This window comes from Perna viridis, chromosome 5, assembly GCF_037379345.1.
Source record: "Perna viridis isolate PV_CMFRI_1.1 ecotype Kerala chromosome 5, ASM3737934v1, whole genome shotgun sequence".
Taxonomy (NCBI): domain Eukaryota; kingdom Metazoa; phylum Mollusca; class Bivalvia; order Mytilida; family Mytilidae; genus Perna; species Perna viridis.
The window spans coordinates 39,508,169-39,524,467 of NC_142449.1; the positions used below are offsets into that span (position 1 = coordinate 39,508,169).

Here is a 16,299-nt window from a genome sequence, read left to right on the forward strand (position 1 = left end):
AGGCCAGACAAGTCAGGGTAATATATGACAGAATGTTATACAACTTTACCAGTAAGGCAAAAATAAACTCTATATATGTTTAACAGTCTACAACATTAGGTCATTAACCCTAAGACTAGTCAATGTACATGTACCTACAATGTACATATTAACATCAGTAAGGCAAAGACTAACTCTACATATGTTTAACAGTCTGACTAAAATACTTAATACAAGAACAGCATCACTTAGGAAAGACAAATTCTAAATGTTAAATGGTTCATGCCAACACAGCTAACACAAGACATGGCAGTACCAGAAAAATCTACCAGTGAATAACAGTCGAAGCCATTTAATGATGAACCTGAAAACAATTTACAAGTACATGTACGGTTATTATGATATATTTATCATTATGATAAGTTAAGTGTACCATTTACATGATATGCTGTTTTAAAAAAAAAAAATCTTGGTTAATCAACAAGGAGAGTTTTCATTGTATATTTTTTTCTATATTTTGAAATTATTTACTTTTCAGACTTGCTTTTGTACCATATAACTAAATTATCCACTTAAGGTTAAAATTATTCAAGTTCACTGAGAGTTGAAGTTTTTTTAACTCCACCCTTGGGCCATTTTAGACTTATCGGGTTCAAGACAAGATTTACACCATTAATATATGTTTTAAAAGTACAGGCAAGTTACTACTCATTTGTACTCATGTCTTGTGGTTTATACCTTTGTTTTAAATTCATTGTGATGTCTTTTTTTGCATCATATGGAATTTTAAACATTCTTTAATTTTACTGACCCAGTTTTACAAATTTCAGGCTACATAAAATAACATGAATAAGGTCAAAAATGATAAAATCTTAACTATAAATGAACACAATAATTTCTGAATTCACAGTACCACACAAGATTGTAGGTTCAATATCCTTGCTGATGTTTCATGTAAAATTGACCATTCAAACAGACCCCTCTTTATACTATAGTATAAAAGATTAGTCCTACATGCTGAGTTGAATCTTTATTGTGTTAGCTCACTGAAGCAACAGCTTGCAGGTAGACATGCAAACCCCCCTCAGACACATTATTCTGACTATGAGCCAACCAGTCACTAAATCCCCTAAATATAGTGTACTAGATGGTAAAGCAGCCCTTTCCATGTTTACTGCTGGATAGCTGGTGAAAATGTGCAGAGAATGCTCATTATACCCTTTTCGTTGAAAATTCTTTTGTTCTACCAAAGCCCTAACTGGCAGAATCATACATCACACATACTCATTGTCCTACCACCAAAAGGTTTATTTTTAAGTTTTTGTTGTGACTAAACTAGAGATCCCACCCACAGCCTTCAGCGCTGAGGCAAGCATGCTACCCAGAGACCACCAAGGCGATAAGTTGTTCATCTGGATCATCTCTTCATTGTAATAAAAAATAAAGACAAGATGGTATACTTTAAATATGTATTTGTTTACAATAATAACAGATGACTCAGTCCAGCAGTCAATATTTATATATAAACATCACATGCTCTTAAAACTAGTCATATTAATCTATTATAATCAATTATTTTCCCGATTTTTGCTGAAACACTTGATAGAAATTTCTGAGATTTTTGCTGAAACACATTTCCCTAATAACAGCTTACATGTTTACATTAACCAAAGCAATCACTTAATTGATAAGTTTAAAATTTGGCTGATTTTTTATACAATTCTACTAAACATAGTAAATGAACTCAAATGTAGACAGCTAACAAGCATAAGAAAACACAGTCATCAAATTTATGGGGAAATACTTGCTACAAGCAAGTTGAAATTTAATTTTGCTAGTAGAACTTATTTCCACTTGCTAAAATTTGCTAGTGGAATTCTTAATGTAACATAGGTAAAATCCAGAAATAAAAGCAAAAAACTTAAATTTAGCGAGTGTAAAGTTTTCAGTACTTGACAAATTTAGCTAGTGGAAAAAATTCTGAAATTCAATATCAGTTCTAAAGTCCTAAAAATTTTGTTTCTATTTCACTGCTGTTGTTAGACAATTTTTTGAAGTGATCAATTACAAGACAAGACCAAACTAAAGCAATTCTATTAAACTGTAGATTATATAACTTATTCAGCATAATAGAACAGGTCGTGTCTTTACCACTGGAAAGCATGTAAAGTGGTCAGCATAAGAGAACTTGTGACATCTTCAGCATACTGTTTTTGAGTCTTGATTTAAACATTTTTGTCATACTGTTAAGTATAGCATCCTTTGACAAAAATAGAATAGCTCATTTAAAAATAATTTCTCTTAAAACATAATTACATGTACAAATAATTTCTCTTAAAACATAATTACATGTACAAGTATGAAGTCATTCATATGACATATTACATAGAGTACCACGTTATGCAAGTGAATTATAACATCTAAGTAGTCAAGCCAGGTTTTCAGTGTCCATAAAGTTCCTCAACCTTTAAAGATTTGAACTCACCGCATAAATACCATAAAGAAGACTTAATACACTAAATCTTTAATACGACTGAACTACATGTAAGTCTATCTAAATAATGACCTTTAGATTTCTGATATTCATATATACAACAGATTTGGTTATTATTTTCTGAAACTGAATAAAGAGGAAGATGGCATCATGTCTACTGAGATTATTCAATGACCTCAATATATGACATACATGTATTTTGTTAACATACATATGACGAAATAACAGCAGCATGCAAGAACTAAAAGTCACTTCTCCCTTTTTTTTTTTTCATGTAGACTGAGCCTGATAGCAGTTCTAAAGATACACCATCAAAATCATTTTTACAAGTCCAAGTGGGAGTATAAACAGGTGACTTGGCAACCACTTCATCCAAGTTAGGCAATTTTGGAGAAAAAAAAGCACGAATTTTCAACATGTTAAGATTGGAAGGTCCAATACCTAGTTAAAAAGATGTAAATCCATGACTTTCATAAACATGAAGCTACATGCATTGTTGTGCTATATATACAATACTCCTCTGTATGATGCCACATAACAATTTTTAATCAATTTATATGGAGCTGAGTTTTATGTGATTAAAATTTCTCTATATAGCATTACATGTATATGATCGCAAAAAAAATATTTGTGGTTGTATATGAAGTTGATCTTTTGGAATGGGACCACTGCAACCCCATAAAACTCAAAAACCCTCAGAGATACCTGAAATCTGGTTGAAAAACACATGCAGGGATTTTCATAAGGAATCCATTAAAAGAATCCAATTGAGAGCGAAAGGAATGAAGTTGATTTTTCTTTGCATGGCCAAATTTTATACCACTTTAACTTCGTAACAGTTGAGGATAAGCCTACCTTGTAAACAAATTTTAGTACAGAATTTCAAAAGGAAGAGATTGAATCTTCAAAATTGAATCAACAATAAGCTTTGTCTGTCAATTCTAATGAAAATACCAATCTTCCCACTATTAGTCTCTTATTTCTAAAAGGATGGGGAAAGAACCTCCAAAAACTATAGGGTCCTTCGCCATGTTCCTAAAAACAATGTAAATAAACTAAAGTTAACAGATGACAACAACGATGATGACTGGGTGGTACCATTAAACAACTGAAAAGTTTTTAGTGACTTCCTGAAACAAACATGAAGTTATTTTGCCAAAAATTAAAGAATTCACAGCTGTCCAACTTGATGGGCATGCAAGATCTACAGTACATTTTGACCCAGTAATGGTATATGTTTTTAGTTTCTGACCAATCTAAATAAAATTTTAGGATCAAGAGCATATGCTGGTACTTGTTCCTAGGGCATAAATTTAAGCTTATTAGTTTTACATTTAAATACAGATCTGACAGTGACTACCAATTGTTTTACAGTAGCATAATTTACTAACTAACCTGCAAAGAATTTAAGCTAATATACATTTGTAGAAACCAAATACCACTGAATTCTTTGCTTAAACATTCACAGGTCAAATCTAGTAAAACTGTTAACTTGGATCATAACAGCCGATTAATCACATGATAAACTAAAGCTAGATGAACTACATGTATGCAAAAGGAAACAGGAAGAAATAAAACATATCAATTATGCCATTTTTTGGTATACTATACACAACTTTGAATTGAAGAACCAGGAAGTAAAGGGTACAATATACAAATGTACCTCCATTCCTGTGATAAAGTGTCAATATATCCAATTCTATTGAGAAATGTAAGCATTATCATTAGAGTACTTGTGTGTTTTTAAGTAATTTCAGATTCCAAGGGAGATTACTCTTACAATATTAGTCTGTCATCCTTACTTTACACACTTATCTGAAAGGTTGATGATACATATAGCATTCTGATTTAATTTATTAAAAATTTTAAATAAATTCCACCTGAAGAATATTGGTGTAGGGGGCTACATGTATATGTACATGTATGGACCATAGGTGATACTGAGATATAATTGACCCAATTACATGTACATACATGCAAAATCTATACAATTTTCTTTGGCATAAATTCTATTCTTTAATCAAAGCACTTTAATATTATTATCAAATGGGTTAAAGTACTTGGCACAATAAATATGCAGATCATGCATGCAGTTTTTTTAACATGTTATGACAACTGTAGGGTCAAAAACACAATTTATGATGTGACATATCCAAAAAAATTGAAAAATATCACAGAGCATGGCCTATGTCTGCCAAATAAGACCATTCTAAGTTTGACATAAATCAAATACATATAATTTTCATAATTTAACACATCAACTATCATCTAAGTTAAAAAAAAAACAACATTCCTTCAATATACTATTCATTCCTTAAATATACCAGTATACCCCATGTAAAGAATAAATCCATTTCAGACTGCCTTGGTTGCAGAAAGTTAATTCAATTCATAATATGCTAATTTTAGCAGATAATTAAAATCGAACTCCATTCAGATAAATTGTTGAAAAAGCACTTCAGTATATAAAGGGATTTTGTATAATTTGACAAATCAAACCGATAAAAACATTGGTAAACCACTTTATATTGTAAAACCCTACCACACATCCACACGTTTCTCACTTCATAATTATTACATAATTCATGTGGCTATGAAAATAGCTGATGAAGGGGTTGTTAGTCGTCATTGTCCTGTTAAAAGAAATATCATGATTTACCTACTTTTGTACTATGAATTAATTGTCTTGTAGGCTTTTATAATTTACTATTATTAAAAGCAATTTAAAAGACATTTTTATTCATGCCACATACAATCTTATTCTTCTATTCAGCTTAAAAATTAAATATTGTACATGTATATACAGATCCTACCTTACTGAAATAGCAATGGCATCAATTTAAAGCAGTACATTATATATTATGCTTATTATTTTTTTTTGTATCTGTCTACAGCATGTACAATGACCCAACAAGGCCTACAATGTAGTTTAAGCTGCAAAAATTTAATAGGTATTCCCATATATATATTCGGTAGAATTCGAAGACTGGCATAACAATGTTCACTGAAGTGAAACAGGTGTGTTTTACATTGTACCTCAACAGTTACAAGCAGTGCAATCTAACCCAGTATATTCTTACTACATGTACAACTATTACAAGACCTGGGCAGAATTTTGGTAAAGCTGGTTTCTCATTAAAGGCTTAAAATTGGAAAAAAAACTACAATTGTAATAATGCAGCGGTTTTGAAGGAGTTATAAATGGTCAAAATGATACTTTCTGGTGCCATAACTCAGGTTCTTCTAAATTTGCACCAAAATAGATACTGAAACACTGAATATTTTATCAAATTACATTAATCATCTATCTCCTTTCCTTCTCTTAAAATAGGCTAAACCTGATAAAAACTTTAAAAATGACACTTTCAAAGGCATTAACTCCAAGATGTGTCATCATGTTTTTCTGAATTTTGCCCCAAAAATAAATAATGAAATAATGTACATTTTCTCAACATATCTGCTTTCACTTTCTAAATAATAGGCAAAAACTGATAAAAACATCAAAAATGACATTTTCAAGGGTTATACCTCCAAGAAGTGTCAACAGATTTTTCTGAAATTTGCACCAAAAATAGATATATTGAAATACTGAGCATTTGATCATATTACATTAATCATCAATCTGATTTCGTTATGTAAATGATACTAAGGCAAAAACTGATAAAAACATCAAAAATGACACTTTCAAGGTCCATAACTCTAAGAGGTGACAACAGATTTTTCTAAAATTTGCACCAAAAACTGCCTACAAAAGTTAGAATCAACAAAAGAAATGGGCAATAACTCCAACATTGTAAGGTCTCACTAACCACTTCTAACGTTTCCATTACTTTACATGTTAAAAAAGTAATTTTCAAAGTCTCACAGTGAATTTCCAGGACAAATGATATCTAAAGCATACCGTTGCGAAGCTTGGAAAGTAAGGCTTCCAAAATCATTATGCTAATGGTACGATAATTGTAGAAATTCTTCACAAAATTTATTTCATAAATAATACTGGAAATCCACATTTTTACCTGTTCTGCTAACTGACAGCATGGAGGCAAATTACTCACACATGTAAACAATATTCATACACTTTTGTAGTTAATTACATATATGATTTTAAAGTACACATTCTCAGCTTTATTTTGACTACTTTTAATCATAATACACACAAATAATGCACTTACAATGCATATATCTAGGTTCAGTGTGTTTTTGGTACTACATAGGGGGGTGGCCATTTGACCCGGAAGTGGTTAGTGAGACCTAAAATCTCTTCGTGCCAAAGAGCCTAATATTCTCAAATATCTTTTATCCATTATGGTTTTTGAGAAATACATTGTAAACAAAAATATAAGGTGATACCATTATGTTCTATATTTAGTAACAGCTGCCATGTTTTTTGGCGAGGGACCTTAACAGACACTATTTTGGGAGTAGATATGCCAAGGATGATTGTAACCAAGTTTCATCAAATTATGTAACATGTAAGTTGTGTCAGAGAATACTTTAAAAGAAAAGTTAACAACGGACAACAAATTACAATGACAGGTGCCAGGTGATGAAAAAAGCTCACATAGCCTTTTAGGCCAAATGAGCTAAAAAGGGGGCGAACCTTTTAATCATGTGGCTGTGTTAGGCGATGGATTTTGATTGTTGATACTGGACATTTCATTTGGTCTGGTGGACCTTGGGAATAATTGTTTAATATGAGCATTTCATTAGGACACCAACTCAGCACTTTACACTGAAATCATTAGTATGTCAACTTGAATGTCATACTATTAGTCCATTTACTGGTAAGTGCATTGTAGATGTAATTTAATACAGGTGTTGCAGGTAATACATGTATGTACAATGTAAATGTATTATGACTACTTAGAGAGAATTCATGTGGGTCGATAACCTACAGGACATACATCATACATGATATTTACTAACAATCCAAATGAGATTCTGCCAAAGATAACAAAACAAGATGTTGCCCTTTGATTACTTTACTTACAAAAATCACAAAATACTTCCCATGCTTCTTGGCAATCAATAAGTACATTTTTTTCTTCTTGGCACACATTTATAAAATATACATTACTGTTAGAAAAATGAACTATGTATAATCACTGTTTCAAAAATAGATGTATATATATGTTTGTTGAAGGTTAGCAGAAAGGGATTATGGAATTACTGAAAAGTTGAAAATGACATTCTGTCAGATTTGAACATTTTAAATGGAATATTTAAGGATAACCCATAAAAATGATCTTTTCTTCAGGCCCTCCTAAAATTAATCCTTTTACATAATGTAAATACGTGTAAAATTGACAAAGAAGACAATAAAAACCGTATGAAATCACTGATTTAATTGATGAGTTTGACTGATCGATGACTGACCGGAAAATGATCGGTGACCAATGACCAATTACAATTTTTGTTGCACGGATCAGTTCAGGTATGGTAACTTGTTTTGTTTTGGGTCGAGATTTAAAAAAATACTTTGGTGACAATTTCAATTTCAAATGGGACCACCAGTACACTTATCTGATATTATCGTGTTATTTAAGTTCTTTAAAAATACAATATTTATTGTTCTTTCTTTAAAGCACATAAATGATAAAAATATGCAATCATAACAAATCATAACGAAGAACCATTTCATTCCCCGGTCCTCAAATCCCCTAAAAAATGTGGAGAGCAAGGTCTCAGTATCATATTAATTTTCCCATAGACTTCTATAGTGAAGTGCATATTTTTAGGATTTTCAAAAAAAATATGTAAATTGATTCAATAAAACTTTCACTTATGTAGCATTTCTAAGGACATGTGAAAAAATAATTTCCTGCAAAGAAAATAGGGCGAGTCCACGAAGATCAGACAGAAAAGTAGTCTTGAACTATAAATAGCCATTTTCCCTACTTTCACTTTCGTTTTGCACTCACCAAACCAACCTTTCCAGTGGAACATTTTTATGTTATTATGTTAGATTTTCTTTTAAAAAAGTTCTTCATCTTACAGTGTGATGTTTGCTCTATTTTATAAGTCATTGTTCATATCTTTTGACAAAACATTAGTTTGTAGAGAGGCAAAAAGAAAATGCACTATATTTTTATAGCATCCATGTTTTGACGTACACACACTAAGGGATATGCAATACAATACTGGTACCCCAAAACACCCACATGTAAGGCTAAAAACCACTAATTCCACTTCCCATAGGCTTCTATGCTAATTTCCCAATATACATTGTACAGAAATATTTTTCCTTTCTGAAATTTTTAAAATAAAATGAGAACTTTTTTCACAGCACTATGAGGAACAGGGGTAATTTCTGTGTAGGACTATTTTTGCATACATTCCAAATGTTCATTGGTTGAATTGGTGGTCTGTAACCTGTAGCTACATGTAATTGAAACCTTGTTAAAAGACATGTTCATGCCTTTTTATCTGCAACAAGTAGCGGACAATACTCCACCATCAATGATTGAAACTTATTGCGTGCACATGATGTGGCACTTTGGTCACTCAATGCACCATTTTAAGAGGAAATGTGACTATGGTGCATGGCGCACAGTTATCCCAATCACTGGCTAAATGTATCATAATTCTGATTAGGGTTACTAAAACACAGACAATTTATACACTGAATACAAAATACATGTACAGATTGCCTACTGAAATTTCAAGTTGTGGGCAACACCAAGTAATCTCAAGAATAAACCCTGCCAATATACATGTACATGTACAGTATGTACATGTACACTGTACAATACATGTATTTGCCAAATGGCTGTCTGTACATTTGATTCATACATTTATACATGCATCATCATCAATCAGCTATTTCACTTTCATATCTTGTCTACTAGAAATATTTCAGGTGTACAATGTACTATTTTATACAGTACAATCATATTCAACTCACCCCATACAATCTGTTCAGATGTCAATATGAGCTCTTATCTCCTGGATAGTGTTGATGTTATCAGTAAAACACATCATCAGAATTTACATTTTGTATAACCAGATAGTGAAACAATGTTGTGTCAAACAAAACAATACAAGAGGCTCCCAGGAGCCTGAATCGCTTTTCTGCTTTATTTTTTTGTCTTTCAATGGCAATAACTCTTAACAAGGGGTTGTCCAACAAATTTGACTCAAAGAAGACTTTGGTAGGACTTGTCATAAGGATCATTTCATCAACTGAAAGATTCTTTTTATAAATTATTGTTTTCAAGATATTGGCTAAAAACTGTGAACAAAAAACAACAAAATTTTGATCTCTCAAATGCAATAACTCCAAAAAGGAGTCATCTGACAACCTTGACCCACTGCCGACTTTTCAGGTCTTATAATGTGGATCCTTTCAACAAGAGATAAGATTCGGCTTCACCTAACAATTTTGGAGATATACATGAAAATATATAAAGAAAATAAATATTTAAAAAATGCTTGATTATTGTGTGCATGTATTCTCAAGTAGCTTGAGAGCCCTGATCTACCTCAAAGAAACTGAGATAAAGGATATTACGGACACTGTGAAGTAAGCCTCATATCTTGACCTACACTTAGAGATCAATGGTAAAGGAAATCTATTGACTAAATTATACAACAAACATGAAGACTTTTCATTCCGTATTGTCAACTTTCCTTTCGTCTACAATGTATGGCAACATCCCTTTAGCACCTGCATATGGAGTTTTCATATCACAACTCATAAGTAATGCTCATAGCTTACCATAACTATGCAGATTTTTTTTTTATTGGGCTAGACATCTTACAATTCCTTACGGTCAGTGCTCCTCTGGTTGACTTTAAAATTAGTTCAGTTTTTTGTTTATTTTTGTGTGATTATAGCAGTTCAATTGTCTTCTAACAAATAGGCTTCAGAACAAGGTTACATGTATGTTGCTTCAAGACTGAAGTCATCACTAAAGAAATTTTATGGTCATCAACATGAACTTGTGGATCTTTATAGTGTATCCACTTGCACCATGTATACCGATTTGTTCAATGTGTCCACTTTTTTATGAGCTATTTGACAGGGGTCTCTAGAAAAGAAGAGGACGCTTACCCTACTAGTACACCTGGTCCATGCTCCAAGTTTTTAGTGGAGTCCAAGTTGCTCATTACTTTTGTTACTTTGTATGTATTATTTTGGTTATTTTATGTTCTTTGTTGTATGTGTCTGTTTTCCATGTCTGGTCTTTGTCCCTAGATTACATTCTTTTGATTTCTACTAGAATCTTGGTTCCCTTGATTACTCTTTCAATGCCATATTGGAAATAAGACTGTCATAAATATGTACTCATACATTATGTGTTTATAACCGTAGATGGTTATACATTGTATGTTTAAGAACAATTGGCTGTGGCTTTGAAGTACATCAAATTAGAAAGTATAACAACAACCCTCTTTCAAATGAAAGATGAAGGATACATGTAGTGATATACGTGTACCCACTGTAATATATTCTTGCTCACACAAAACGTTTGTTGATTAATGACCAAAGACTTTTCTCCTGATGACTGTATGTTCTTTGAACATATTTATGGTTTTAAATTCTTTTATCTTTCATTTGTCAGAATGTCACAGTGACATACAAGTGTAACATTGTAACAGCCAACTGCAGGGCCTAAGAATATTCTGTAACTCAAGTAGCATGTACACTGTACAAGTTGTACATGTAAATGTATGATTTTTACAATAGACTACAAATTTATACAAAATTTTAATACACTGTAAGAATGTAATAGACACAAAAATGTTCTTGCCAAAAGTAAACAATAAAACCAGATCTACCATGCAATGGTATCTTACAGTACACATGACCTATAACTTCTACTGTTTCTGCACTAAGGGGAATCCCCTACAATTCGGCAGAACTCGGTTTGTTTCGCCGATCACATGCAGGACGATATGAATGGGCGTAAGATATTTTTAATACATTTAGCTTACACGGACTTCATGCACATTCTTTATATGGCACAGACTTATGTTAATCAATCACACAGTCGTTTGCAAGATGACACATTGTAAATTTGATGTATAATATAATGAAACAATGTAGGATCAAACCCAGACAGGCGCCATATTGAATTATAATGACCAAGGTCCCTACCTTGTTTACTGAAATTTGCAGCGAATTAATCTTTAACAGCATTGTGATCAATGTTGAGAACAAAAGTCTGTTCGAGAATGTTCCTTTGTGGTTATATATAAGTACTCCTCTTTATTTTCAATTGGAAAAAAATAAGAATAATCAGGAGCTTGTTTTCTTTTGTTTCCACCCGCTGCTACCATTCAATTCGGAATACCTCGTGATTTATCCACCACTGAGTTAATATTTTGTGGGACGTGTTGTTTTTGCCACATTTCATTGGTCTATATTTAAAGACCGCTGACGTCAATTAATATAAAAATCTCGGTTAGTAGTACAGGCCAAGCAAAATGAAAATTGCGGTCAACAATTAAATTTCCTTTCAGATATTTTGAAGGTCATGAATTTACTGTTAATTAAATAAAAATCAAATAGAGTTATCCCAAAATTGTTGGGATTATTATCTTCTGAATTGGAATAACTAATTGGAATTCATATTTGGCTGTACTCTTCCCGTAGAGTTCAGAAGAATAAAGATATATTGAAGACTAATTTTCCTAAAGGCGCAGGGACAAATCCTGAAATTTTTCAGAGGGAGTTGGGTTCCAGAAGATTCAGAAGTGGCGTCTCATGCTATCCGCCAAAATTTGCATGAAATTTACAAGAATTCCCTACAAAAAATGAGTCTGGGGATGCTTTACTCTCTATATATTTTTCAAATGGTAAATCAATTTGACAGGCATCCTAAGTTTGTTCGTTAAACTTTCAGATTAGCTAAAATTAGCGAAAGTCACTCAATTTTGGTTCACCGACGATCCTTATATAACTTGCTCCATTCATGATCAACCTCTCACTTGACAGTGTGACGGGCTGCACAATTTGCATTTTTGTCTTTACCCAATATATGGCAGCCACGCATCAACAATTAGGCAAATTCCCACTAAGATTTGCAAATTCGTTTAGTTAGAAAGAAATGATAAGGCTTCTGGTTAAACCAAAAGGGGACAGAGTGAAATTGATTATTTAATGATTTATTTTTCATGTTAAAGTATTTAAATATTTTTAATAAAGCTTTTTACAATATTTGGTGAATATGATGCATATTTTCGTTATTAGGTGCATGGGTGTGATGCTTATTTTTCACTTTTTTTTTAGAAAAAAAAACAAAACAAAAAAAAAAAAACAAAAACAAACAAAAAACAAAACATTGGGTAACTGATAAAGAACCCTTCTGAAAATTTCTGGATTCCCTACTGCATGCAAACGATTTTTTAGAGTTTCTTTTTCTAATTCACCAAGCTGTTTCCCAAGGACAGTCATTAAAATTTCTACTATGATTTATCTTTTGAAGACGATATTTATACGGAATAAGTCCGAAGGCTTTTCCGACAATACCATGTAAGACAACAATCCCATACTATGTTTTATCGTTTATAGAGGATATACCTACAGAAGAAGTCCGAAAGCGTTTCCTACAATACGATATAAGACAACACGGAAAACTTGAAATACCCAACCAATTCGAAAAAGCTAGTGTCTTAGTCCCTCTTTTCAAGTGCCAGCAAGAGTGGCATGTACTACTGACCGTAAGAGCCAGCCATATGAGATCACAGGCGGGTGATGTTGCATTCCCAGGTGGTAAGCAAGACCCAGAAGATCACGATGATATAACAACGGCACTCCGGGAAGCAAAGGAGGAAATAGGCCTTGATTCAGAAAAGGTGGAGGTCATTTCTGTCCTCCCGGTGTCATTTGTCCGACCAAATAAAATCGTTTCAGTCGTTGTAGGAGTAATACGGGAAAGGTTTGAGCTATCTGTGAACAAACACGAAGTCCAAAGAGTGTTCAAACTTCCGTTGTCTAGATTTCTAAAGGATGACTACACTCTGTCAGATTTCAAAGCTTGGGAAGAGGGACAAACCTTTTCGATTTATTCTTTTCACGACATGATTGATGGTATTTCAACTCGGACTTGGGGTTTTACTGCAATTTACTGTCTACAAGTGGCCGTGATACTTCACCAAGATTCAAAAAAACGTATTTATTTTTCTCCAGAAGCATATCAAACACTTGACTGTCTTTGGCTTTCTCCAAGAGCTTCATTGATTGTTGACTATTTGTTATACGTATCAGGACAGAATAAGTTATGATGCAAAAAACAAGGTTTCATGACACAAGGTTTGTACTGTACACAACCAATACAGGCATGGCAGTGGCGGATCGAGAGGAGAGGCTCCGGGATTGGCGGACAATTTGGACAAAAGTGAAAAACTGGTTTCCAAGGCTCTCCTTTTATTAAATGCTTAAATAAATAAGTTGTAAGTTGCAAGAATAGGTTCAACATTTAAAATTAGATATCAAAGGCGAAATTTCTAAAAAAATAAATAAATAAATAAATAAATAAAAAAATATTTAAAAGCAAATTGAACAACATTGAAGAGAATATCAAGTTTTTTCTGTTTTTTTTTTTTAAATAAAAATTACGACCTTTCTATCAATGATTTCTCAATTAGTATGTATTTTTTTATACTTCGAATCAGAGAGTTTATTTTATATCAAATTGTATAGTGAACTTGAAATCTATAAAATTTCTGTTTACAGATGTATCAGATAATGTAAAATTCCCAAAGAGTTCTGATGAACAAATATTTTTAGTACATGTATATTTATTACACACTGCTCCTTTCGGACTTGTTGAAATTACTGGCTTCTAAATTTGAAACGATATTTAGAACTGAGGACAAAAATATTAGTATGAAACGTTAAATTATTCTGTCACCAACATGATTTATATATGTGAAAGGTCTATATTTGAAAGGGCGATTTATTTATTTGATTTGATTTGATTTTATATAAATTTCTGGACCCGACCCTGCCTTTAAAGCAATTATAGACCGTTTGTGCACAAAACTATGACTGTTTTCAACACAGATATTTTCTAATAAGGACTTCATTGTTCTCATGTCATTTTACCATCTTCAATGAAGACTTCAGGCCGCAGCCATTTGATTTTCGGGGGAGGGGGCAATGGAATCTTTTTGGAAAACCAAATTTTGTTGAACACAATACTGTGGAAAAGAATGTGTGTTTTTCTCAGCTTTATATAGCATTAACCTCTGGGTGATGGATTTGGCCTCCTCTTTCGATAGTTTTCGTTTTGAGTAATTCTTGTATACAACTAACATTTTGATTATGATCTACATATTTGATTTTAATGCTGCTGCTTAGAGGTTACTCCTTGAAACACGTGTACAGCATATCGAAATTGACAATATCTAAAACTGGTATTGTTTTTATTTAACCGTTTATTTGTAGAAAAATTATGTTTTTAACTTGTTTAAAAAATTGCAGGTCTGAAAAGTTTGTCTCAGTAAAAAAATCAATGTTAGTTTTAATTCTGCATAATGAACGTCTACTTCCTGAATTTTATATGGACTGGTTCTTAAAAACACAGACCTTAATTTGGTACATGTGATTGAAACAGAAAATTAAATTACAATTAAGTTGTAGTTTTCCAGATTAATTGATAATGAAAAAGATTGACAATTGATGGTAGAATAACAACAAGTATATGGTGTTAGTTTTTATCACTTTTATGGCATTTTTGTTCAGAAAATGTGAATTTCCAACATGTTAAATCTTTACGTGAAATTCACATGAAAGCTAATTTTATATAAATTTCGACCGGACTTCCAGTTTTGCTCGGTTTTAAGTCGGTCGAAAATCATAAGGAATATTTCGCCATATAATACTCATTTCTTAGTTATGCCAGTAATTTAAATGTCGCCATAGTCAGTAGCAAAGAACAATTGTGATAATGCAATATTTTATGAAATAAAATCAAAATATAATTTAAGTGATTGTTTTTGTTTTGTTTTAGTGTTTATCAGTTTCCGTGGTAAAAAGAAAGTTTACTCGTGGCATTTTCAGTCTACGCTTGGCAATGATAGCTTACGTATGCCTGGTACATTTTGTACATGCATGCAAGTCTTAAGTGCACATTTAAAGCGGCTTATAAATATGCACTTATGAGCCATGCATTTTATACTAATAGATAACTTCTGTTTACTAATTAACAATTTTTACTACGTGTATTACATAACATTTAAGCATCGCAAAGAAGTTTAATTATGAACTAAAGGCTCTAAAGAGCCAGCATCGCGCACCCGTCTTTATAAGCAACATTCTATTTTTTGTAAAAGCGGCCATGTTTTCATCTGGGATAATAATTCTAACGCTCATACTTAATGAACAATCAGATAAATTTTCATGAAATTCTGTCCAGTAGTTTCTTAGGTGGAAATTTTCGAAAAAGAACAATAACTCCAACATGACTTAACAGATTTACATGTCTCGAACATTTTACACTTTGACAGAAGTTGGCTAAACCTAACAATTTTGGAGACATAAGCGGAAACTTCTGTCTGACCCCTACGTCCTATCATCAGACACGGCGGTCATGTTTTTCGACGGACTAATAATCAACACATATCAGTTCTGTGCAGAACACCATAAGGAACATTCAAACCAAGTTTGGTTCTAATTTGTCAAGTAGTGATCGGAGAAAAAGAGTTTTGAAAAATTGTAAAGTGGTGGCAATAGCTCACGCGACCCTTAAGGCAAGAGGAACTAAAAAGTGGTGAACCTTTTAACCATGTGGCTGTGTTACGCGATGGATTTTGATTGTCAGGCATTGCGTTATAATCGTTTTCTAATGTAACAACTAATCTTAAGTCATTTGACATAT

At 32.4% G+C, this 16,299-nt stretch overlaps 3 protein-coding genes across 6 annotated transcripts in view; 2 read left to right on the top strand and 1 right to left on the bottom strand.

Annotated features, from left to right (window-relative positions):
• LOC148617447 (uncharacterized) overlaps positions 1-16,299 on the bottom strand; it is a 66,776-nt gene that overhangs the window by 50,323 nt on the left and 154 nt on the right. For 2 of the 4 annotated variants that reach the window (XM_088585140.1, XM_088585137.1), the window contains exon 1: positions 11,574-11,777. The exons of 1 other annotated variant lie outside the window; for it this stretch is intronic. The gene's annotated coding sequence lies outside the window, so the exon portion shown is untranslated. Of the gene's footprint in view, positions 1-3,868; positions 4,017-11,573; positions 11,778-16,299 lie in introns of those variants that run through there. One more of the 4 variants, XM_088585139.1, reaches the window with a different exon arrangement.
• Positions 1-16,299, top strand: part of LOC148617448 (L-fucose kinase-like) — a 134,051-nt gene that overhangs the window by 35,562 nt on the left and 82,190 nt on the right. The gene's annotated exons all lie outside the window — the stretch shown is intronic.
• LOC148617449 (uncharacterized) lies at positions 11,293-15,408 on the top strand. The gene is made up of 2 exons (XM_088585151.1): positions 11,293-11,381; positions 12,990-15,408. Exons 1-2 carry the CDS (start codon positions 11,360-11,362, stop codon positions 13,700-13,702), a joined length of 735 nt encoding a protein of 244 aa, XP_088441277.1. The 5' UTR covers positions 11,293-11,359; the 3' UTR covers positions 13,703-15,408.

What these genes read in the sequence shown, in the direction of transcription:
- LOC148617449 (XM_088585151.1), top strand. Translation starts at nt 11,360, where the DNA reads ATGCAGGACGATATGAATGGGC. An exon ending in GCAGGACGATATGAATGGGC is followed by an intron (nt 11,382 to 12,989) that starts GTAAGATATTTT and finishes TATCGTTTATAG; the next exon opens with AGGATATACCTACAGAAGAA.